This window comes from Phalacrocorax aristotelis, chromosome 4 (genome assembly GCF_949628215.1).
Source record: "Phalacrocorax aristotelis chromosome 4, bGulAri2.1, whole genome shotgun sequence".
NCBI lineage: Eukaryota > Metazoa > Chordata > Aves > Suliformes > Phalacrocoracidae > Phalacrocorax > Phalacrocorax aristotelis.
Genome location: NC_134279.1, coordinates 27,424,658 through 27,450,207, shown reverse-complemented (window position 1 = coordinate 27,450,207; position 25,550 = coordinate 27,424,658). Strand labels below are relative to the sequence as shown.

Here is a 25,550-nt window from a genome sequence, read left to right as displayed (position 1 = left end):
GAGAGAGAGAGAGAGAATGATAAAATGGAAAGCAATTCATTCTGTACCCAACCAGTTAGAAAGCTCCATCTGGGAGCCTGTGCTTGTAGATTGAGAAGTATTAAAAGTACTATGGCCCCACTTTAAATCTCAAGGGACACTTTCAAAAAAGCAGCTTATTAAGGTTTTAAATAACGTTGTGAAGTATGGAAGAAAAAAATGAATTTAAAAGAAAGTCATAAATTTATAAGGAGACTGTCATGGTCAAACATAAATACTGAAAAGAACTTAAGTTAGAAGCTCTTGCACGTTATAGTTCAAGTTCAACAGACATACAAATAGTGGCACAATTCCTTCAGACAAGAGGGGCTTTGACAGCCACAGGGGAAATGTTTCATCTTCTTCTCACTCCCAGTCATTGCTCTCCTATTGCATACTTCCCTTCTCTCCACTGCCTCTCAGCATAAATGCTTTTTAGTAAGAAGAAAGTTCCACATAGTCATCAAATGCCAACTTCATGCAGATTTGGAACAAGTTAAGCTAGCATTAGAAGAAGGCATTCTTATTCCCAAAGAAGCACGCACAGAAAGACTGAAGCTGCACAGTTTATTAACGTTATGAACCTCCCCAAAGCCTCAAATAAAAACCCACTGCCATATAACTTACCTACCACACATCAGCCAATTCACTGTAACCATCCTTTTGACACTCCACACCACAACCCAGTCCATGTTAGCTTGGCTCTTGCTTACAAACACTCATCTGAATGGCATCACATTTGTTACATGAGCACACTGGCTCTGGTGGTACATAGCTTGCATGCGTAAGCACACAGCCCTCAATCCATATTAATTTTACAACATCCTTGTAATTTACCTAAAGCACGCTTACCAAAGCCATCCCAAAGAAATTCCACCTTTTTGAACCACACCAAACTGTCAATGGCATGCACTTATTCCACAAGTAAACCCTCCCCAAGAGCTGAGATCAAGGTTCACGCATTTCTGGTTTCACACTTGACTCTACCTGCTTCTGGACATAACTTAACAGTGAAGACCTTGAATACGCCACCTGTAACTTTGATAGAAGTGGAGCTTGGCAATGCTTTTTCTTGATGTAAACAGGGACAAAGAGGAATAACTGATAACAGCAGACAAAAGTCTCATGAAAAGCACCTTCAGTAAAATCAAGGGAAGAACAACAGAAATACAACAAACCGACATGCAGGCACTGGGGATGTAACATTCATCCTAAGGCAAGGTTTAATTTCCTATAGCCTCCATTCCACGTGACAGAATCTCAGCACGGAGATGCAGACAAGACCTGCTATTAGCACCTTACCATGGTCTGGGCTGAAGGAGTGCCAGGACACAATGGCAAGGCAACTGCCTTAACAATTAATGCAGGAAATTTCAAGTATATTAAAAGTTACAGATTAGAGAACTACACCTGGTCTCCTCTATCAAGCCAGAAAAGTCTAAACCCACTGATTTCTGAACCTAACAGGACAGCAAACTTTTCTACCCTTGACATAACGTGCCAAGAGAAGGGGAGGGAGAGCAACCCGAGCTTCACGCAGTGTTCAAATAGCATTGTCAAAGGGAAACTCTGCAAAAGAGAACTCAGCTTCCACAATAAATCATCATTTTAAAATACAAGGTAAATATTCTGCAAGTAGGGTTACCTTGGATGACAACTGTGGTGGTAAACGCAGTTCAAATAATTGTCCAGCATCAGGGAAAGGAGAAAACAAAATTCTGGTGTTATTTGAGATCTGTTGTTTCACCAGCACTACAGATGAAGCCCTGCTCAGCTCCTACATTGTAACTGTAGAGGAACAACCCACAAGGCTCCACTTTTAAAATATCTCCCTGCTGGAGTAGATACTTTGAATCAGTGAGGTGCCCAAGTATTTTTCTCTGTCAGAAGGAAATGCTTTTTCATTTGCAACTCCATTTGTCAGGATTTGGCCCAGCACCCTATACAACAGAAATGAGAGGAATTAAATCCTCTGAGTGGAATGCTCTATGAGCAAGCAAGAGCAAGACTAAGTGTTGGACAATGTCCTGCAAGCCAGCACTCTAGGACTCTGTTGCAGGTGTGCTGCACTCTGCAGTCAGAGGGCTGTCAAGGCTCACTTGTGGAAGGGAAACAAAATTAGCACCTCAACACTTTTTATAATTGCAAGGAAAATGTCTGTGTGCACAACTTCAAATTGACTTTTTAACAGAGAAAATTTTATGCGTAAAATGTAATCCACACTCTGACCATTAAAAGCCATTGCATTGTCATACCTTTCAGAAATATCTACATGATCAAGGCATTTTTCTTAATTACCTCCATTTTTGCATTCGTCCAACGAGGCACTTCTACAATCATATTAAACAGGACCTAAAACAGAAAAACAATGACAGAACTGAAAATAAAGTCCATTTGGCAATTAGTATTTTACAATAAGACAAATTCTCTCCTCTATTCAGCAGCAACATACATCACATCCTTCTGTTCCAGCTGCTTTTATGTTAAGTACAATTTGTTTAGTTCTGCAAAATGATATTCAACCTCCTTCGTTCATCCTTTCCCCGCCCCTTTCAGAATACAAACAACTACAAGTAGTGGAAATCTACATGATGTTTTTTATTCCTGTATCAATATTACCCTCCACAAAATGTTAAGAAAGTCCATGGAATGGTTTGCCACAAGGCACTGGTTCAATCTACTCAAAGAGGACTGGACGTTCCTATAGGACAGAGTTAGCTTCCCTATAGCCCTGGAACGGACAACGTTGTTGGCTTTTTCCCCTGATGATTTATTTCTTAAGGCCCTCCTCTTTTGCCTCAATCATTTTTTTTTTTTAAAAACCCATGCAAATGCAACAACCGCTGACATTTCTGCTTCTTAGTCAAATCTGGTTGAGGTGAGGCAGAATGAACCCAAAAGCAATGGCAGAGGAAGGACATGGACACAGACGCCTCACGTTTGCATTAGCCTCCTTCCCAAGAGAAGCGAAGTGAAAGTGTTTTGAGGAGGGTGTGGGAGGAATAAACCTAAAATATGTAAACTTCCATGCTTTTAGAAGAAAAATAAGTAATCTATGCCCTTCTTACTGAGAAGGTTAAAGTGACATTTTCCAAAGAGAAAAACTCTGTGTAACTGCCATAAGGTTTCTTCTTCCGAAGCTGTCAGAGTTAAGGGCTACTAAGGAGTAGAGTATTAATTGGAATGAGTAACTAGACCAAACCACCCAGCAATGTCTAGGAGCTATTTTCTCAATGGTTACTAAAATAACCCCAAAATATCACATTGCCTGGGACGTCTCTTCATAACCAAACTCACTTTGGTATTAAAAAAAATCGCAACAGTTCAGGAAGGACAAAATATATTTTTGCAGAAATTTGTGGGAAAAAAATACAATGTTAAACCAACTGAAGATTTGCACTGACTCTTTAACTACACTGCAGTTAAGGCTCCAGCTGACTCTTAAATACCTGTATTTTAGCTCCTTGTATCCTGCAGCTGCAAAAAAACAAATACCATTACCAGTGTCAATGCCACAGTCTGATTAAAGTAATTCCAAAGGTTCTGTGATCTTCTCCTCCCAAACAAACCTGGTATGTGGAAAGCGACAAAGCAAAGGAGAATCCCAACTGTCACTCAGTGTTTCCCCCATGAGATCACAGGCTATGAACAAATCTGACAGCAAACTCCCAGTAAATTTAAATTAAATTTGCCATTCATAAGTACTGTGCCCACACTGCAATCAGTGGCATGACAGATGAAATCACTTTTCCCGATCAGGTCATAATCAAATAAAACGGGGGTGGAGGGGAACACCAAAAGAAAAGAAGGGAAAAAGGTGCTTCAGATCAGTTTCATAAACTATACCTTACATATATAAGAACAGTTGAAATAGAGAAGTAATCAGAAAGAGAGCTCAAAGATGTCAGCACTAAGGAAGCAGACAGAACAAAGCAACATACATGCACCAGCCCGTAAGGGAAGGGTTGGAAGAGAGCCAAATGAAGTCTGTACATCCATTGGGGAAAAACTTGGAAGAAAGAAATGCACAGCATGAAAGCCAGTGCTAACAAGAAACTCTTAGGGAACTGCCAAGCAGGTCAAAGAATTGTCCTGACTGGTAGCTACAGGCAGAAAACTTACATAGTACTCCTAGAATTTTGCAGAATGTCTTCCCCTCCACCACAATCCTGCATTTTTGTTGTTTAGATGCCACTGTACATTTTCCTGACCATGTCTAATACAATGGCTTCAGCAGCCTGTAAATCTTGGTTTTGAGCTTTAATTGGTCAAGAGTTATTCCAGGTCTTCACCAAAACAACTCTCAGGGCTGGACAATAACCAGACTGAAAGGAATACAACACTGCTCTCAAAAAAAAAAAAAAAAAAATCTCTCGGATTTAACCTAGCTCTAAGACCAGGCGTTCGTAATTTGTGGTATCAGTCAAATGTGAATTGTCAAGAGTCTTAAGTGTGACAGCCTGACAGATTAATTTGTATGCAAAAAAAATCCCCGAAAGTACTCTCTCTAATGCTAAGCTGCCACAAGCATTTACAAGAGATTAATAACTTCATGCAGTGCTTACATTTAAAAATAAAAAGTTTTATTTATAGGGCAATCACATTTTCACAGTGATGAGACAGGATTCACTGGTGTGGAAAGGAGTGCACATACTAGATAGTTTGACAGATAGAAAGAGAGAAGTATACTCCTCTGATTTTTTTAGGGTTTTCTTCTTCCTCTTTCCTATATTGTTTCCCTCCCTGCCTAAATATCACCCAGGAATTTTTCCATCACTTTCTCAGACCAAGCACCTATTCCTTCTGACCACTTGAATGCTCTCCCCCATCTCTTGCTGCAAAACCGTCCCTGCCTCAGCTGCAAACAGTAATGCAAGTGTCAGACACCACCTGCCTTCACAGATTACCATCTGCATATGCCATTCAGTGGTTAGTTTTGGACGGTGAACGCATCTGGTAATTGGTATTTTTATCTTTATTTTAAATCAGTAAAACAAAAAATTCCACCTCACCAAACCCCAAGTGAGCACTTCGACCCCCTCAAGCAATAGTGAGACTTTCAACAGCCCATTTGACACACCTTCCAATGACAGAAAAAGAAGAAAAGATCTCATGAAATGAAAACTATTGCCTTAGTATGACAGCAGTCAACTGGTCTGTCTATGAGATCGGTGCTTGCTACAGTCCAGACTTACTCCAACTCTGCAAGCGCCTAATGTAGAAGGGACTCCAATTTATGACAGCAGACTGTACAACAGGCCAGATGGAGTAGTTCCTACAGGCTAGCCTCATGCCAACTCTGCTGGCTGATGGTTTCTTCAGAAGGACAGCCTCCTGCAGCATGCAAGAAAAGAGGAGGAAACTGTTTCCTAGTTTCAGAAAAAGTGACAGAACCCATCTGCTAGGGGAAGTGACCTAACAGAGCCCAGAAGGACTTTCAACCCAGGGTATTGCATAGCTTGTTTGACTTTGGGTTAATGTGAACACAAGACAGACATTTGTACTTAAGCTATATTACACCTTGAAGAGGTGATATTTGGGGGGGAGGGTGGGGTGGTGTCCATTTACTCAACATAGGGAAGTCAAAAGTGCATTTGTCTGTGTAGTGGGAAGCAGAAAATTATATCGGAAGAAACAACCAGTATGTCTAAATTACATCTTTTACTTCCTAAGAACTGCACGCTACGTACACTACATGGGAACTCACACAGGATGTAAATAAGTTTTTGCTTTATTGGGGTGTTTTCTTTAACACGATTTGGCAACTTACTGCATTCCATTTCAGTTGAACATCCTTTTTAATGTACCAAGATATCATTTTTGCTGAGACAAGCAAAAATATCTCTTTCACAGAGAACCAGAACAGTTTTTGATTTTTGAAATTAGAGAACCACAGAAAGATAAAAGATATACAAATATACTTCAACACGTTCATACAGCAAGTGTTGAGAAAAGCAAGAAAAATACAGACTGTTGTACCGAGTAAACTGTGAGTCAGCATCTCTCCACTAAGACTGACAGCCAAAATAATTGCTAGCTCCGGCTGTACAGATTCTTACAGAAGACAACTTGTTTTGATTGGGGTTTGTTATTACAAACCTGAATATTACAGGAAGGAAAAAAATTTAAGCACATTTCTGACACTATTTTTACAGTCTACCCTTCTGGACTCCCGTACACCCTTCTCAGAAACAACTCTTCCTTACCTAACTTTCCCTTTCTTGTTCAAATATTTTCTTTCCCTGTCTTCCCAAGTTCCTTAGCTGGTGCATTTGAGGGGAGGGTTTTGAACAGGTACAATTTTGCCCAAGGGTTGCAACACTTAATGTTCAATTCTGAAGGTTCAGCTAATTTGAAGCAGAAGTGGAGCAACCTATGCAGAGAAAGGAAAGCGACAAAACAAGAGATAAAGAGAGGAACAGAAACTCAGTATAATTTCATAAAATGACAAACATCACCACTTTTTAAGGCCTGACTGCCATTCACCATCACCGTTGCGTGACAAGGGAAAGAGATACGCTAAAGCTAACAGTTACTTTAGTCGTTTTTAGAGTGCTCACAAAAAAGAAAAAACCACCACAAACAACCCAAAAAAGCAACATCTGAAAGCATTAGAGGCAGAATTTGGGGGCTACTGACCCTTCCTCACTGAGAAGCTCTGAGCTCACAAGACAGAGAGAAGAAAAAGCAGCTATCATTTCCGTTTCTCTTCTGTCTGCTCATTCACAGTCTTGCAGGGATTTTCATCAGCCATCAACTGAACATGGCAGCATGCACCTGAGGACTAACAAGAACAAAAAAGATGAGCTGCAGTCCAGCAGCAGTGTGAACAAAGGATGATGTTTAAAAGGAAAAAAAGAAAAAAGGAGAAGGAAAATAAGGACTGTCATGAAATACAACCATAAATAAACAGAGCAGGGCTTGCTTATAAAATGAGTACCCACGTTATAAGCATTCCCAATGTAGCCATTGCTGCAAGGTATTTGCCAATGAAAACAACAAACCAGATGCCAGCAACATCTGGAGACCAAATATACTGCATCTAAATGAGAAGTCAATGGAACTTTTCCAATATACATTAACATGCCGTACAGCAAAAGAGGAACACAGCGCCCAGCATAAATGCAAAGTGCCTGCAGCCTCTTCATAGTGTACTTCCCTCACAGTATGGTGAAAAGGGAATCACAAACACTACGTAAATTTTTACACACATGTATCCCAAAAGTGGTGTCAGACATATTCCCTGATAAACTAGCTACTGGACACAGTCACCTGCAAAACTGTTCAGTGTACAACCATGACATGAACGAAAAATGAAACACTGAATTTCTCAAGCTTAAGGAGCCATTTGTTTGAAGTTAAGCTTGATCAAATCACTGATTAACTTTCTCACTAAACCAGTTTACTCCAGTAGATTGTAATGGGACCACTGACTGAAGATTACCTCTATTCTCAGTATCTGTTAATCTACAAGAACACAAAGCAAGGCTTGCAGCTATTGGACATGTCCATAGACAAAGGTCAAGCAAGTTCAAGCATCAGGATGAGAGCTTCACTGATAATCTAAAATTTGGAACACACAAATCCCTGAACACACATAACGGACACACTACAGCCCAGGTTACATATACTGAAAAAATGTCTAATGTGACCAAAGAAGGTTACAGAGGCTGTAGTTAAGACAGAATACAGAGACAGTACACAGTCTGTACCTGTACTGCATGGGAATAATGACAGCTTTTTCTTTCTTATGAAACATACCACCTTTATTGTTAAGACAATTCTGACACTGGTTTTGAACACTGTTCCAAGCACAACGCCCTCTACCAGATCACCTCTTCAGACTGCCCGACTACTCCGATGACCCCTTCTATCCCACCTGTCTAGGTAATTTATCAGAACTTTTTGCCTGATAGAAGGAATTCAACTGAAGTCCACAAGGGCATTCCAGCACTGTGCAACCCACAGGATTCAACAAAACAAAAGCTGTCTTATTTCTTTCTATTTTTTTTTTTGTTTCAAATGCTCTTGTGGATGTCTGCAAGTTAGAAGACTATAATCTCTACGTACCTTGACAGATTCCTTACTAAGGCCAACATTTTAAATAAAACTTTGTATTCAGGAACACCTGGGTCCTCCGAATGAGATGACATGTGAATACTTTACCAAAGCCATATAATGACAAGTGGATTAGAAACCCTTTCACTGCAGCAGGGAAGCAACATGTCACATTTGCCTTGAAAAGAAAACTATGACCTCTTCAAACCTTCTTTCTGCTAGACACGGAAGACCATATTCAACAATCAGCCTCTGACAGTTTTGACTGTAACCACAGTAGGAACATCCACTCTTCCAGAGATGAGGAACTTTTGATACCTTTCACAGAGATTTACTTGGTCAGGAGTGGATCCTGATCCTGAGTGCTTGCAATGCTTAAGACAAAGCAAAGGTTCAGACTGCAAGCTGGTAATAATTTTGAGTCTGAAGCTGAATAAGATTTCTTCCAGCATAGTTTCTCCCTCAGAATAACTTCTCTAGTCTTCAAACCACCAAAAAAACCTTCTGAAAGCAAAACAATCCGTTGCCAACAGTGATTGCAAAGCTAAATTTAATTGAGATTTGGGAAGGTCTAAACAGTGTAAGAAATGGCTGCACTACTGAGGACAGATCATACAGAAACACCATAGCATTTCCCTTAACTACAAACTGAGACTGCGGAGCAGGTAACAGAGGCTTTTACAACGTCCATTCCCCCATCCCGTGAATGCTGAAAGCTGAAACTCCTGGATTTTGAGACCTTCTTTTCTGGCATCAGGAATGCCAAGAACAATTTAAAGTAGATTAGACAGACTGAAGAGACTCATGCATAATTATTGTAATTTTCCATAGCTAAACTGCCACCTGATGAACACCAACTCAGCATAATTTAACACAACAGTTAACAAATAGTTAACTAACAAATAGAGAGTAACAAATAACTGCCACCCTAAAGCCACAAGTTTTAGAGATGCCACTGTGTTTCCAGGGCAAGCGGAACTATCACCTTTGAATTCTGGCCAAATTTAGTGCAAGGATCAACTGAACACCAGGTATCAATAGCAGCCTTCCCTAGACAAGAGCGAAGAGTACAGTGCTTCAAAGGTCTCTATAAATCAGTACATAGCATTAAATTCCTCATTTTCCCTTCATCCCCTGATTAACCTATGTTCTCCCTAAAAATCATGCATGCAGGGTTGCATTTCTCACCAGGCCAAAGTGAGAAGCACTGCTGAAGGGCCCAGTGTAAGAAAAAACTGCTTTCCTGAACACAAAGATCCCTCTATTTTCTTTCTTCTCCCCAACTCCCAAAGATGACGATGAAAAAGGGTTTTCTAAATTATTTGCATTCTCACATTTCACCATCTAAGTAAAGACCAAGCATGTTTGGGAAGCCTGTTAGCCTGCACATTTATTTGCTTACTCACATCAGAATCCCACAGTGACTGGGACGTACGTTTGCCTTTGTTCATTTTCCATAGTTCTATTAAACCACAGTCCAGAGCTCTCTCACAGCAGGAGTGATGTGAAGCAGCTCTGGAGCCCACACTGGCCCAAGAAGGAAGAGCTGCTCAGCCTCACCAGCATTTTTTCCCCTGCTCCATAGGCTGATCCAGAGATCAGAAAAAAGGTACTAGAAACATGGTTTCCAGCAAGCTATCACACTTCCCACTACACAGACAAATGCAGTTTTGAACAGTTTTAAGACACTGCATAGAACAGGTTTGCATTTTTGCAACTCGCAGGTATTGTCACAGTATTCATAAGCAGGAAAGAAACAGAATACTTGACTTCCAGCAAGAGCAGTAATTAAGAATTCATGTTGCAAGACAACGATTTTTGAAAAAGGCTACTGGTACGTACTCTTTCTCCTCAACAATTTGTCATTCAGGCACGATCCTACACCTCCTAAATAGTACTTAAACGGTCATCAAGCAAAAGAAAATCTAAAAAGCATCACCTAAGCATTGTAGCTTGAATGAATCACAGGTCAGAGGGAGAGGAGATATAGTACAGGACTGCGTGGGGACTGGTGTACAGTAGAACCACCAGTGTACCACACACAAGTTGCAAAACTATGAGAAACCAGTTAGTTAGGACAGTTCTTTCACATCAGATGGGTAGTTACAGTTTTGCAGTAAGACTGGCCAAACAGATATTGAGAAGATAAAGATTGCGACACACAGAGACACACACAGGCACATCATGGCTTTACGGCATAGTTTCTTTTTTTTCTTTCACTTTCTTCCACTAATTTTTAGTTACTCCTATGCCAGGGAAAGCACTGCAAAAAATACTACATTTTTGAGAAGACACATAATCAAATCTTGTTTCACAGAAAAAGCCTCAGCAGACCTTCCATGGTTTTCTGGGCTTCTGTTAGGTTTAACTTCAGTGCTGGTTAATACTGAACCATTAGCAGACAGGATTTTTCTCTCCTTGGGCTTCTCAAATGAGCATAGAAAACAACAGATCCTCAGCTCTAAAAAGCAGATACTAAAACTAATTTCTTCCCCAACATACCTAGGATTTCTGGAGTTTTGTATATGCACCGAAGATTACGCACAGTGAGAGCATAATGAATATTTCATTAACAGAGGGTTTTTTTGCAAATGTTTCTGAATGCAATAGCAAAAAAGATAACGTTTCTATGCTGCAATAGTCATAACAAACCTTTCAAAGAGTCGTATAAAAGTGTTTGCCTTTGAGAACATCTTGATGAATAAAAGAATGCTGACATTTCTGGCCCATTCAAAGAGGAGAATATTAAACCCTTTTAAGCTTTCTCTTCCTAAAAGACTTGCATTTGAAGCTATGTCAACTATATTCAGTGAGAGCAAATTCACTTTGCAGAATAGCAAAGAAATGTTGGGAAGGAAATAGAGGGAACAGTTTAAAGAAAAAAAAAAAAAAAAGGGCTTAGCGGTACCTCACTTCCAGTAGTCTTGGACCTCTTTGCAGGAATCTCTTTATCCTATAGGAAAAGAGCAAAGTAAAGCAGTGTATAAAGAACATTAGAGACCAATACTGTATTCACATAAATACAGACAACCATAGTTTTCAATGCAACAAATATCCCTTTGTGAGCATAAAGACCTAAACTATAACTTTTAAAAGTAAGTACTCAGTCCTGTTTCACTATGAAATTATAACCTTCCAGATGTTAACAGAGGAAGGTAAAAAATGTACAAGAACAAATCCACTTTCTCCCAGCTACTAAAAAATTTAAGCAGTAATTTAGGCCTGTCCTCAACTGACTAAGAACATAGAGTGCTCCTTCTGTTCAGTGGAAAAAGATAAAAAAACAAACCAAACAAAACCAGTATGGAAAATAACGCCAGAGTTATCCATCATAAAATAAAGTTCACAAAGCTCAGACCAGGGCAGGGAAAGAATATAATGTACAATTCCTTACGTCATCCTCTTCCAAAAAGGGCAAAATTAAGAGAGGCCTTCACAATGACTCCCTTTCTCGTTCCCCCCTCAGGCCCCTATGTTCTGCAGAATGCTCTGTTCTTGCTCACACACCAAAATGAAAGCCTCTCCACATTGATCAGACATCACTGTACTATAGTTTAATCTACAGAAAAAAAATCACATACTATAATCCACCTTCCAAAACTTAAACTCTATAGGCAGGGACAGCAAGGCTCTGAGGGGATGTGTGATGAAAACACCCATTGCTTTTCCAGCAACAGCACCCAGTGAACAGACTGTCTTAGTAACAACTCTCTGAGACTTACCTTGTCCATTGACTAGCACACTTAGGGTCTGCTGATCAAAAAGGTTTCATGCATATTTTTAATCTCTCATTTTAAATAATTCAAGAGATTGGTTCATTAGTTCAGAAGTTTCTATCTGAAAACGTTACAACGGCTGACCTTTCTCACCATTCAGATCATCCATAGAGACCCAGCAACAAATCAAGAAAACGGCCAAAACCCTCCCAAACTGTTTGTGTAACAAGCAAACCTAAGTCTAAACCGAAGACTGGCAGTTCCCACCGGTGACACATAAAACAGGCATTTCATTATTGCTATAATGAAACTCCAGGGAGTGTGGCTAACAAGACGTGAAAGTGCTCAGCTGCACCTCACGCCTTGTAATTCTCCAAAGGTGCGATTACCACTTCTCTCTTGGGCATCATTGTTGGCTTCCAATTATGATGATCCTTTTGGGAATTCAAGAAATACACCCTAAGTTACATAAGTGTGTGCTGTACATCTCCTACTGCAAGGAAATGTACACTTTTAATTGCAAATGTAGAAAAATGCCACTTTAAAAAGAGTAATAGTAGAAAATTAATTCAAAAGCACATAAACACAAACCCTAAACATAGAGAACAAAGTACAGTGAGGGTTCCTCCCGCACTCAATCACTTGGAGACTTAAAGAGACACCTAGGCTTGCCTACACAGTAATCATTATGTTTCACTGCAAGTTACTGAACTCAGCAGAGAAAATCCGGCAGAGTTATGATGCCTGTATTATGTAATGCATCAGCCTGGGTCAGAAAGGTCCTTTCTGGTGGTATATATTTGTCTGTTAATTGCTTTAAAAAAAAATGTTTCTACAAATGGCATTTTTACCTAAAGAATACCAGTAAAATTGTTATTATTTTGAAATAAATTGTGTTTCAAGGCATAAATACATACCTCTCTAGATCCAGCAAACAGTGGAATGTCATGAAATGGGGAAATATATTTACCATCTGCATTCTCTGAAAAACAAACAAAAAAGTAGTATTACAAATCTAAAGATATGCTATAAGGTGTTGGTATTGCTAACTATTATACATTACAAAAATGTACGATATGCCACAATTACACAGCAGTTTAACTTTTCTGAAGTTTAATTCCAAGGACTAAAAAATAATGTACATGCAGGACAAGGAATTTGATTCTTTGACGAAGATTCTTTAAAATCAAAATTATTGCTTTAGTATTCAATAGCACACTTCTCTTCTGATTACCTGGCAATACAAGCTATGTAAAGATGAGAAGATCCTTTGATTTCCTTTTCTTCTTCTCTTCAGCAATACACAACCATTAATGAAGAAACAAATACCAAGGGAACCTCATTTCCATTAGTGATCAGTGAATTCATCTGGGTGTCTAGCAATGCTGCCCTTGTGACTTCACTGTATTTATAATACACCGAGTTTCATGACCGCAGAAAGAAAACCCCCCAACATAGTAGGCTGAAGTCTGACCAAGAGAATAAGTGAGGGATTGGATAAATGCCCTAGAAACGAAACACCACACCTCAAAAACAGCAGAAATTGACACTAACTTAACTGGGCCCAGTGTGCGTTTCCACCTTACTCCCACTGTGGAGTGAGCGCTTAAGCTTTCCAAACTACTCGCAAACTTTTCAACATACTAAAAGCCCAAGTACTGCATCAAAAGAGAAGCATCAACAACAATATACGGTGCTAACACCAAATTTCAAGGAGTTTCTCCTCTGCTAGCACCCCTATTCACAGTGAAGGAAAAAGCAGACAAGGGACTTCATTTAGCCTTGGACTGTACTTTGACCACCTCGACAACGAGGACTACATGGCAGTTGTTTTCGCAACTCCTGGAAGCTTCCCAGATAAAACAAAGTTAGTGGTAGGCTGCTTATTCCCACTAACTAAACTGACTTTCTCTAGATGACCTCTTGCGCTGGCAGCCCCCTTGGGACTGAGCACAAGGGAATCCTGGCAGGCTACTGCCGACAGGGTACCCGACGCCTCCGCTTCTCTCACATCAGCAGACGTCAGAATGAACTGCTTGTAAGTCAATGGACCAAAAACGTACAAAACCGTTGCTAAAGAAGCCCATACAAATAGACAGCACTGTTACTAAAATGCGTAATACTGAGACTGCACACCCCCAGCTCTCGCTGGGTTCGGAGAAGCCTCCCGGAGTGCTGCCCATGCCCTCCCGGTGCTGCTCGCTGCTGCTGGCCCGGCAGGCCCCTCGGGGCTGCAGCGCCATGGTTTGGATGCCAGCCTCCTCTCACCGTGACGCTTCGGGAGGGAGATCACAGGGGCCAGGCCATGCTCCCACTGGGCTGTCGCACCCCAGAGGTGGCGAGGCGTGGCGAGGCGAAGCTCCCGTGGCCAAGGCTGTCCTTGGGGCCCTAGAGCACCCCGCGACCTTTGCGCCCAGGCTGCCACCACACCGCACCGCGGCAGCGCTTCACCCCCGCCGCCCCCAAATCATCTTCACCCTCCAGGGGCCTTCGCGTGGCTTGGGAAGGGCACGGCTGTGCTGCCCACACTAGTCCCCGGGGCTGAACAGGCCCAGCACCCCCTCCAAAACCGTGTCTACCATGAAATCCCCTCGTTCTCCACACAGAACGACACCCCTGCGGCGGTGAGGGGGTAGGCTTAGGGGCCTCGGCGGGAGCGGGGAACCAGCGCCCACCCCCCGAGGCGGAGTAGCAGAGGTTCATCGAGCCCGGGAGCTGCTACTTACTAAAGTAGAGGCGGTAATCGGGAGAGTTGGGCCGCCCCCGCTGCTCCGTGCCGTAGCGGGCCATGCCGCCGAGGCAGCGGCGCGGCGGCCGCCCCCACCCCCGCGCCGCCAGCAGCCGCAGCAGCCCCGGCGGAGCGCGCATGATGGCGCCGCCCGCTCTGCCCTGCTTTCCCTCCCCTTCCTGCGGCCGCCGGGCTTGCGCCGCTCCGCGCCTGCCCCGCCGAGAAATCTCGCACGGCGGCGAAAGGCGCTGCTGGGCGCCGGGGGCTGCTCCCTATCCCCTGCCGCCGCACCGGCGAGGGGAGAGAGCCGCCGCCTGGCGCCGGGCACGGCTGCCGCCTGAGGACCGGGACGGCACGGCCGTTCGCCCCCGGAGGCCCAAAATGGCGGTCTTGCCCCGCGGAAAAGGCGGGTGTGTGGAGGAGATTTCTCCTCACGGCACGGCTGCCGCGGGGCCCAGGGTTTGGCCCGTTTTCCCTGCGGGCCCCGGGAGGTGGCTGCTTCCTCCTGTTGAGGCCGGGGTCAGCACCTCAGAGGAAGAAGGAGGCTGTAGGGTGCCTGCACAGGCCTAGTCTCAAGGGAGGGCTCTGCCAATGTAAAATGATCAAAAAACCCCACCTGAGGTAGCAGGCATTCTGCAGTGGGAGCCAGCTGTGCCTGGGCTGGTGGTACCCCAGCCGTAGTCATGCTGAGGTGCTTTTGGGCCACCAGTGCTGCCAAAGGTCTGGTTACAAAATTAGGGGTGATGGTGGCAGGGCTGCTATCCTTACCTGAGGCCCACATCGGTGTGAAGACCCTACCCTGCCTCCCCCTAGGGAGGGAAGCATTTGTTTCTTCTTGACACGTGCAGTTTTGTGTTGCCCAAGCTGGTCTGTGTCTGCGCCACTTATAGGTGAGCTGTTTGCATGTGTTCCCAATGGTAGATGTGTTTTTGTATTGAACCCTAGTGCTACTTATATTCTTATCAGTATTCCGGTTGTGCTGTTTTTAAAACGTATTACCCCTACATATGATGTGATGCCTTTGAATTCTCTTTCCATTGATCCTTGAGGAGGATTTCAGATTAATTTCATCCGTTGATAGGGGTGGTAGTTCTTGGAGTAGTGCTTCTTATCCATGGATCTTTCAAAAATTCCCAAAAAGGGGTGGATACCGCTATTTGCATTTTATTGGTGGAGAAACTGAGGCAGAACAACTTTCGTTGCCGTTGTCACTCGAATCCCAAGCCAATCGTCTTCTGTATTCACCTATAAAGGTGGTCAATACTAGCTATGAATTTTAACTCTGATTTGAATTACCCTGAAAGATTTCTGCAGGATAACTCCACGTCACCCTGATTATTTTACACAGTGTTTTAAATGTTATAGGGATTTTTTTTTTTTCCCAGCAGAAAGGCTAAGTCAATCTCTTCCATCAGATTTAAACAGTATTTAACTTCTTCCCTTTATTTGCCCCTTCTGCTGTTTGGTAGACAGGACTTCAAAAGCATCAGGATTGTCTGTTCGTGTGTGCAGTAATGACCCAGCATTATTTTACACCAGAGCGGGGTATTTTCCTGATGGCCTCAGTCACTGTTTCCCCATGTACTCCTCTGAAATGTGTTCTTTGCTACTCTGGGTCTTGGAGGGACCTACATTCTACTGTGTGGATTTTCCATTACAATAAATGCTCTGGGGAAAAAAACTGCTATGGTCTCCTCTATTTTATGCCACTGCTTGCTATATTTGTCACAGCAGGCATCTCCAGGAGAAGAGAGAGGCTGTTTTGCAGGCCCACGACCCACCTCTGCAGAAGCTGCAAAATAGTAGTTGGTGTTTCACCAGAGAGGCTGGCGTCTTTCTTCACTGAGTTCACCAAACAAAAGGTTTTCGGGAGTGACCTCTTCAACTGGACATGAGCGGGTGAAACTCTTCATGTACAGTCTCTACTTGAAGTTCTTCATTTTTTAAGTTTGTCAAGGGGGCAAATAATCTATTTTTCATGTGGAATAATAATTTAAAGAGTAGAGAAATTTTTTTTTCTATTATAAGAGCATCTATTATGTGCTTTCTTTGAGTTAGCAGGCTGCTGAAGCAGGCCAGGCTGAAAACAAACAGGTGCCATAGGCCTAGCCTTCCACCTCTGCTAAGCTCTGAGAAATCTGGATTTCATTTATGGAAGGTCAGAGCCTTTGAAAATCACTTACTGAACACACACAGAGTATTTTTACACTTGCAAAATTGGCAGTTGAGTATAAGGTTATTCTAGAAAGTCCAAAATATTTATTTTCCTGAAGGTTATTCTAGAAAGAGTCTAATATATATTTATTTCCCTGTATAAGCTGGAAAGTGAAAAACACTGCTGTGGCCAGGAGTTCCTGCAAGATGCAGAAAGTCTGAGTGCAAGATTCTCCATTGCCTTGTGTTGTGAACGTGGACTTATCTACAGATTTCTCGTCTGTAATGGGAAATCAGCTGTGAAACACTTGGAATTTATGAAATATAAAAGAGTTTCTGGGCAGGCACTTTTTAGATGCTTAAATAGATGCCATCTTTTTACCTAGCAGGAGTAGATGATGCAGCAGCAGCAGAATGCACAGAAACCCTGGTAATGCTGCCAGAGCAGAGAACATGATGTTTTAGTGCTCTCAGGTACCCTAAATTCTCTTAGTACTGCAGAAATAAGAATTATAATAATAATAAAGCTCTAAATAGATTTTACTGTACTTCTCAGTATTATGCATTACATTACACAGAATATGGCAGAAGTACGCACAGTACTTCTCAAGTCAGATTTGGTTAAGACCAGCTTCCTGGTTAGGATGAATTCACCCAACATTCTTCAAACTTTGAAGCAAATGAATGTTTTGGTTCCAGTAGCTACCTTAAGCAACTTCTCCAGAATAACAAGGCTTTTACTACCAAGGTATTATTTCACCTCTTTTTATTCCCAAGCATTTTAGACACAGCTCCTTCAAGTACCATTTCAACTGGGCCAGCAAAAGGCACGTATAGGACTGATCCCTTCTATTGACCTTGAAACAGCTCCCACTGAAAGACCATGAAAATAATGCTATTTATTTCAGTGGAATTAGAACCAGGTCCTTAAGACTTAAGTAGGGCTTACATGGTGCTTAGGTTTTATGTTTGCCCTCTGCACAGGGGTGAATCTCATTCCAGCAGAATGCCACTGGAGTATAGCAAAAACTCAGCAGCAGTATAATCACCTAAGCCTGAAGGACATCCTTACTTTAAAAGTTTGTAATCTGCAGTGTACATTTACATTTATTTTGTATGTATTTACACACACACACACAAAATGAATGTTTTGCCCATGAAAAGCCTGTGCAAATTAAATGCAGAAAACATTATCTATATTATAATTTTTAAAAAACTTTCCTTTCCTCCTGAATGAAAATCATTTTCATCTTTTCAGCTAATAAGGCTTTGAAGAATTTCATTAGTACCACTATGTGCTATTTCAGTGCATTTGCTCTTGACTGGTGATCACATCATTATCGTTAACATTTGCTATAATATAACTTCTATCTCCATGGCTTAGAAGACCATTAATCTGAGGGAATCAATGCCTGCCAGCCTTCTATTCTGCTGCTACCTTTGTGCAGAAGGCCAGCAGTCATGGACAGCTGTCCCCCCGTCCAGCTGCCTCAGTGGAACAGGTCACTGCCTGCACTTGCTTGCCAGCGCTCGCTCATTCGGCTGCAACCATCTCAGCAAGGTGCTGATGGATCAGCTCGTATCAGTGCTCCCTAGTTCAGACCAAGCCGAGCAAGGCTAGCTGTGGCCGTTTAATTTAGGGACGTGGGCTGAATTAGTCAGGCGGCTTTTCAACCGAAGCAAGTTAAGAAGCATGAACAACTCCTGCAGATCTTTGCACTGGCAGTCTGCAGCAGGAGGAGGAGGATGAGTTGTTGGAACCAGTAATCTCTTTCACTGGCACAGCTGAATTTGGGAGAGGATGTCTACACACAGCCTGCTCACACATGTATTTTCATTTCACATGCTGACAAATGCTTGATGGCAGCAAAAGAGTACATCATCTAACTAAAAGGAACAAATAGTGTATTTCAGTAACTAGAATTAAGTTTATCGGGTCATGCTACTTTCCATCTCAATGTGAATAAAGACAGAGGCTCCTATCCCAAAGAAACTAAGTACCTTGGGTTAGATTGTGAACCCTTTTTTGTGGCGGTGAACTCACTTCAGTAAGCCTGTTGCTTTAAAAAGGCTGATCCTCTGTATTTATGCAAAATTCATGTTTACTCATAATATTCACTACCATGATTAGGAAAGTGTCAAGTTTACACCCTTTTTTTTTTCTGAATAAATTGTTTCTCTGAGCTGTTAGTTTTGTCTTTAACTGTGTTTTTTGTTAGGCTCCCCGTAATGTATGTTAGGATTTTCACTTGCCAGATTAACTTCTCTGGACCTCTGCCTAGAAAGTGACTTGCCAATCAAGAGACCAGGGCACTGTGGCTGAGTCAAGCTTCGTAGGGTATGCCCACTTCTTCCCCCTTGGGCGTCTGTACTGAGTTCATTTTAAGCCCCATGAGCCAAGGATTGTCAGCCTACCATAACTCCCACCAAAACTTGTTTGTGAGTATGAACTGGAAATTAGTTTTTTTTGAAGAGTCTTATTTTTGTTACTCCAAAGCAACTTCCCCATCACAAAACAGAAATCAACAAATAGTCTTTGTTCCTGTTCATTCTTTCATTCATCCTTTCACATACGTGCATATACACAAAAAGAGAGAAAAAAGGTTCCAGTTCAGCTATAAAAATGCTGCCTGGAAACATGAAGTTTTAGTGCAAAGCTGCAAATCTATAACCATTTGAAATTGGGACCTAGAAGGAAAACCTCACCTATTGCTCATGATAGTCTTTTCTAGGCTCCATTCCCCTCTTGATTTGTGAATTGCCAGACATAAGGTTCTCAGAGAATCCCACAGAAAATATTTCATCTTTGGTAATTTCTACACCCCTCTATTTTACATCGAAACATAACAATAATGAAGATTCATCTTCCTGTCCTTGTATCTGTGCCTCGCTCGCTTGCTTGTCTTTCCTCATTAGCTTTGATAACACAGTGCCATCTACTTGATCAACACGGTCAGGTTATTTTCCTTAGAAAATAACTGCATGGCTGTAACCCTGAAGAAATCAAAGGGCTGCTGGGTTCCTGAGTGAGTTCCCCTCTCCTCTGCACCTTGTAGCCCTTTCAAAGCAGCACTGCCCTTCGATGTGCACCTTTGGGAGCTGGCCCGGCCCGGAGCCTGTTTCACAGGCTGACACAAAGCCCCAGCTGGACAGTGACAGATCCACTGGCGCTGTGAGGACAATTCAAGCCCTGCTGACCCTTCTCTCAGCATCCCCTCTCCTCTCCGGCAGGTGTTTTGTTTGAGAGCCAGGTCCCTCTCCGTAGGCATAAAATGTGTCAGCCTTTTGTATGTGTAAACTAGGGCAGAGTCTTTGTTCAGAGTAAGAAAGCATCGCAGCAGTCGGAGGAGATGGATTGCTTAGCCTGATAGGTTGAGCCTTCCCATCTGAAAAGTATCCACAGCCTAGCCTGAGCCCTGGCAGGCAGCTGCTTTATTAATTTCTCCTACAAATATTTAGACGAGAAACACATCGACAGGGGTAAAAGAAATTATCGCTGTGCACCTACTTCTAAAGACCTGTTTCTCTACAGGAATCACCGGTTTGGCATGATCAACAGTAAGAGTGAAGGCAACGCTGCCACACTAAACTTTTCACCTACGAGACAGGCTTTTTTCTCTTTTTGTACTATTGAGAGGTGTTTGAAGTTTTTTTTCTATGTATATTTCAAAGTAATTTTGATTCATTCATTGTGAAAAAATCAATGTGTAGACTCCAGTTTTACCTGTCCTTAAGCCTTCCCTTTTTATTGCTTTTATCCTCACCCATCACTCTGTTCTTATCTTACCAGTATAGCTGCAAACAGGTAGGGTGTAGGTACTAGCAACTTCCCAGTGCTCAAAGTCCTCAGTGGGCCTTAAGTGTGAGTGCTCTTATCAAAGCCTCAACTTTTTGTCCCTCTGAAAACATCTTTGCTATGATTTGTGCATACAGGCAGAGTGACAAGAGATACGGGCTTGCTTTTATACACACCTAGGCTTCCTTGTACAGAGGCGGGGAGCCACAGAGACGTCTACGCTCTTTGCTGTCACGCTTCACCTGTGAGGAGGGTAGGACAGCTTTCTGCAGCAGTACCACAGTACCTTTCTGTTCCTCCACTGCCTGTCGAGTGTAATCTCTTTATGTGGGCAAAATTTGTGCTGGCTGCTGAAGTCACTCTGCAGCCGTGTATTGAGACCCTCTTTTTGCTTGATGGCTGTGCTGGCCATTGCAGTGAACAAACTTGAAAATGGCAGTCTGGTGTTATTGCCGCAGGACTCCATCAGTGGTCTGTATCTCCAACCAAAGAGAACGGGCATGGTAGTCAACCCGCACCAGCATTTTTCATATATGCTCTGCGATACTAAGTTATAAAGAAATCTTCTCTAACAGCTGTGAGGTATTACAAGAAAACAAATAACTGTTTGCTTACTTAATGGCCATCAGTCTTGATGGCGCTCCCAGTTCGTTTATGGCTCAGGACCGAGATAAAGGTTAGCATTTACTGTGCAACAATAGGCTCTTATATGTGTCTAATACAGTTGCTTGGGAACACAATGCCAATATTTTGCATGTTGACACCAGCACCTGTTCTGTCTCATAAGCAGGGTGGCTTCTGAGCAAATAACTCCTATGTGAGTGCTCGCATCAACTGGATTCCAGTTTGCTGAGGAGAATTAGATGAGCACAGCATACAGTGGTTAAAGAGATTTTCACATTAATTGTAAAAAGAGCATTTTGTCTGTGTAGATGCCAAATATTCCCTCTTGCCTTACAGATCAGTGGCTTTGATACTGCTTGACCATCAGATGTTACTGGAGCCAGAAGGGAGCAGGGATAATTTGGAAATTGAGAGAGGGTTGCTCATACTATTGCGAGTGGCAGCTGAAGCCGAGTACTTCACATGCGTTCTGACTGTGCTTTCTGTGGCATTTTGTTATAGACCAGGTAAAGTATAGTAAACAGTAATAAAGAGTTTATAGGGGTTTCTTGCTCAAATACACATCTGACTGTTTTTATATATTCCTCCTACTGACAGCACCGGCACAGCCCATTGGTGTAAAAGAATCATTGGATTTAATGTGACGATGGATAAACCTGGAAAGGGGTTTATCCATCCAGAGGGGATAGGGAAGCCCCTGGCCCTGAATGCATTTGGAGACATGCTATTTTCAGCCTTTTCCATGCTGAGTGGCGCAGAGGAGATATTTTGAGGTTACAGAAAGTACTCATCTACATTTCCAAACTGTGGTGTAAGCTAGCTCTGGGCTCCTGGCTGCCTCAGAAATAGTGCTGCTGGCCGAAGCCAGATAAACGATGGCAAGCACAAAGGCAGCAGCAGACCACAAACGGCTTTCCTTGCAACTGTTCCCTTGCTGAATAAACGCATACCTTTTCACACCCTTGCGACTGAGCTGAGGAGGAAGAGGAAGACAACTTTTGCATGTGGGTAGATTGCTGTCGTAATAAATACCTGAACAAACTTTATTATATCCTATCTTGGCTGTAACTCTGCATATGTGGCAGAGAGCCTACAAAGCCAAGAATTTTATAAAGTTTGTTCTTCCACCTCCACCCAGCCAAAATATATTCCCCAGTTCTCTCCCAAGCTATCTTAATTTAAATAAATATAATGGAATCTCATATAAATGATGGGACCTGTGTCTTCTGAAAAGCCTGACGCCATAAGATACTGGCTGGGGGAAATACCTTCTCAGAGCAATGCTGGCTTAAGCAACTGTCAGCCCTACCCCCAGCTGCTCGCATGTGCCCCTGCATCATCCCCTGCCTCATGCTGCCACAACTGCTTGCGTAGCTGGGTGATGAACTAAACCGGAGCACAGTTCCAGATGGAAAATAGCCCAGGGGAAAGGGGGGAGGGAGCTCTTGGCCAGATCAGTTCCTCCATCACGTCTCAAATGTGGGTGTTTACACCCTGCAGCAAAAGTGGGAACGAAATTATCTGGGGGAGGGGGGCAGTCAGGGTGGTGACTGTTTAAACCAGTTTTACCACCCTTGCTGACTGCCAAGCCATTGCTTCAGAAAAAAATATTCCCTCAGGAAGTCCCCAGTGTAACAAAATGGGGTGGTTGATTTCCCTCAACTCCCACCTTAATCTGTTTACTTGTTGCTGGGGCTCTGGTACTTGTCACAAGGGTGTCACTGGTTAGTCCCTGCATACGCCTCTCCCCACTGTCACCACTGCTCTGCCTTTCAAGGAACTTTTGTGGTCTGACTTGCAAAACAAAGAGTTTCTTAGGGAATATCAAAGAGGAGGTGAGATGTAACACATGAATTGCCTACGTAATATGTGACTTCTCTGCACAAGCACAAAGTCTTCCCAGTAGCCCCCTCACAGCTTTATTCCTCTGCCAGGCTGCGTGTTTGGGCTGGACACTTTGTGCAGCACTGGCATGGTGCTGCGACTTGACGTAGCAAATTGCTTAACAGTTTCATAACCTTTTCCTTTCACTGCTGGGTAGAAACAAGGGGCTTTGATCAGGAGGTTGCACGGCAGGACCAGCTTCTTAAACAAAAATAAAAGTTGGAAACGAGGATACACTACTATGTTGCATCCCCGCTTGTTCTTTACTACACAGTCCTTCAGGGACACGGTGTGGCAATGCTAAAGCAATATGCTCTGCCAGCATTTGTCAGAGGGACATTAGTTGTGTCCCCCGGCAGATGCTGTGGCAATGAGTGTGCGTGAGACTGACACCGATTAGGCTGCACGGCAGGGCTCCCACCAGGCATTTCCTAGGGCAGCCAGGGCCGCAGGGGGTGGGTATCACAGCAGCGGCAGTGATTGCTACTGATGGCTGTTGGGGCTCTTCCCAGGATAAGTCCGGTCCAAGCTTAGATGCCAGCAGCTCCTGCTGTTTTAACATGAGCTTGATTAGACCGGTGCTATGGAGGATCACTAGACAGTGCCTGTGTGCCAGAGGCCATTGCTAACAGACAGGATAATAAGATCTCTTCCAGGGGCCAATCCAGAGGTATTACGAGCAGGTGTTTTGTTGTCCACTTCCTCCGCCATCGGAGCACGGTGATTTGTTACGACAGCGTCTGCGGGCAGGCTTTTGTGTCACTTCTGTGCGCAGTGTAAAGCAGGACAGGACACAGCCTGGCTTGAGACAAGCACCAGGTCCACGCTGCTTCCTACCTCCTGGAGGGGTTTTCACATCCCTCCCAGCTCTTTTCTTCCTTGTCCTGGGGGATCAGTCTCCCTTTAAACTTTTAGATCAGGAGTTTCCAGCCTAAAGGCTACACCTCTCAGTGGGGTCAGGAGCCTGGCAGATGCATTTTGATACTTTAGGAGTTGGGGTCCTGACCAGGCTGCAGGTTGGGCACTAGCCCCGGGGAAGGAGAATGAGCAAGGGTCAAGGGGGTGGCTGGCCTCCCGTTCATGTTTGCCTTGCTCTCTGCTTCCCCACTGCCCCAGCCGTAGGGAGAGGGAAGGCGTGTGATGGAAGCGTGGCCATGCCCTGCCACAGTCGGGCATCTCCCTGCTGCACACGGCAGGGGCAGCCCAGGCAAAGCTGGGAGGATGCGACTCCGCTTCCCACGGCCCCGAGGCAGGGCGAGGAGTGTGCCCCAAAGCAGGGAGAGCAGGCTGTGCATGGCTGCGTTTTTGGGGCTGGCCCTGAAGCCGGCCCCGCCGGGCGTGCTTGCACATAAGGCAGGTGAATGCAAACGCTGCCTGGGGCGGCAGCTTCCCGGGGGTGGAGCCGCTCCGGCACAGGTGGCAGGGCTGAGCCCGGGCCCTGCGGAGCCTGGGGAGACCTGCTCCAAAACCAAGCCCAAAGGAATCAGCCTTCACCTAGGCAGTGAGTTCACCTCCCTAAAAACCTAGCTAAAACCTAAAACCTAAAAACCCCCCTGCCACCAGCAGCACCACCAAGCAAGGCTGGCCATGGCGAGCACGGACTGCCCAGGGAAGGAAGGCGTGGGGGGCAGGAGGAGGAATTTGGCCCTCCTGAGGAGCAAGCTGTACATGGGGGAGAGGAGGAGGACGGAGCCTGTGGTGGAGAGCACTGCCGCCAGCGGGGACCATGGCACTCTAAGGAGGAGTCAGTCTGACAGGACAGAGTACAGCCAGAAATTACAAGGTACTGGGAAAGCTTGCTTGGTGCTCTGGTGCTAGGGATGCTCTGGGCTGGGGTGGTATCTCAACACCCTCCTGGCTGCAGCCTTGAGATAAAGAAGGGAATGGCAGTCTCTGCTCCCACACACTCACAGTTGGAGCAAGAAATTGCACCCCCCCACCCTTGCCCCCCGCTTCCAGGGTGTGAAATGCTTCTCCTAATTTTTCTAAATAATGTCACGAAGACAGGATGCAAAAGGTAATGGAAGGATTCGTTGCGTTCCCGCAAAATGCGTATGCAACGAGGATCTTTCTCGTTCATCACCAGAACACATTTGCAACGCAAACAGTCATGTGAAAATATGTCGTCTCCATCCTGTCTGTCTTTGGTTGTCCTATCAAGTGGGGTATATGTTAACCAATTAGAAGCTTCAAGGGCAGTTTTCTCCTTCAGTTACCTGTTGCTCAGATTGTACGAGCCTGAACTGAAATGCGTCCAAATACATGTTTTGATGGATACGCTGATTCAAATTACATCATTATGGAGGGGGTTTCTTTTCAAATAATCGGTTTGCATCTGGACCAGAAATTGGCAAATTATATAAGTATTGAGTCTGTCAATCAAAAATTAAATGAGATGCCAGAAATTGAGGAAAAGCATGAAGAATATGTATGGCTATTTCTGGGTGTGCTCTGGAACACAAACTTATTAATTTCTTTGGGTTTCCAGGGTCTTGAGCAACAGGGTCTCATCACAAATACGGGGTTTGAGTATTATCATAATATAAATGTGTATTACTAATAGTGATATAAC

The 25,550-nt window shown here is 43.6% G+C and overlaps 2 protein-coding genes across 4 annotated transcripts in view; one reads left to right on the top strand and one right to left on the bottom strand.

The window, feature by feature from the left end:
* PPA2 (inorganic pyrophosphatase 2) overlaps positions 1 to 14,735 on the bottom strand; it is a 38,480-nt gene extending 23,745 nt beyond the window's left edge. For 2 of the 3 annotated variants that reach the window (XM_075090729.1, XM_075090728.1), the window contains exons 1-4: positions 14,519 to 14,735; positions 12,710 to 12,774; positions 10,985 to 11,029; positions 2,317 to 2,370 (exon numbers count right to left, since the gene is read on the bottom strand). In XM_075090729.1, the coding sequence (XP_074946830.1) occupies positions 2,317 to 2,370; positions 10,985 to 11,029; positions 12,710 to 12,774; positions 14,519 to 14,660 (306 nt within the window). In that variant the 5' untranslated portion in view covers positions 14,661 to 14,735. The remainder of the gene's footprint in view (positions 1 to 2,316; positions 2,371 to 10,984; positions 11,030 to 12,709; positions 12,775 to 14,518) is intronic. The other variant, XM_075090730.1, reaches the window with a different exon arrangement.
* Positions 14,736 to 24,390: 9,655 nt separating this feature from the next.
* Positions 24,391 to 25,550, top strand: part of ARHGEF38 (Rho guanine nucleotide exchange factor 38) — a 40,104-nt gene continuing 38,944 nt past the window's right edge. Inside the window, exon 1 of the mRNA XM_075090727.1 lies at positions 24,391 to 24,761. Within this exon, the coding sequence (XP_074946828.1) occupies positions 24,566 to 24,761 (196 nt within the window). The 5' untranslated portion in view covers positions 24,391 to 24,565. The remainder of the gene's footprint in view (positions 24,762 to 25,550) is intronic.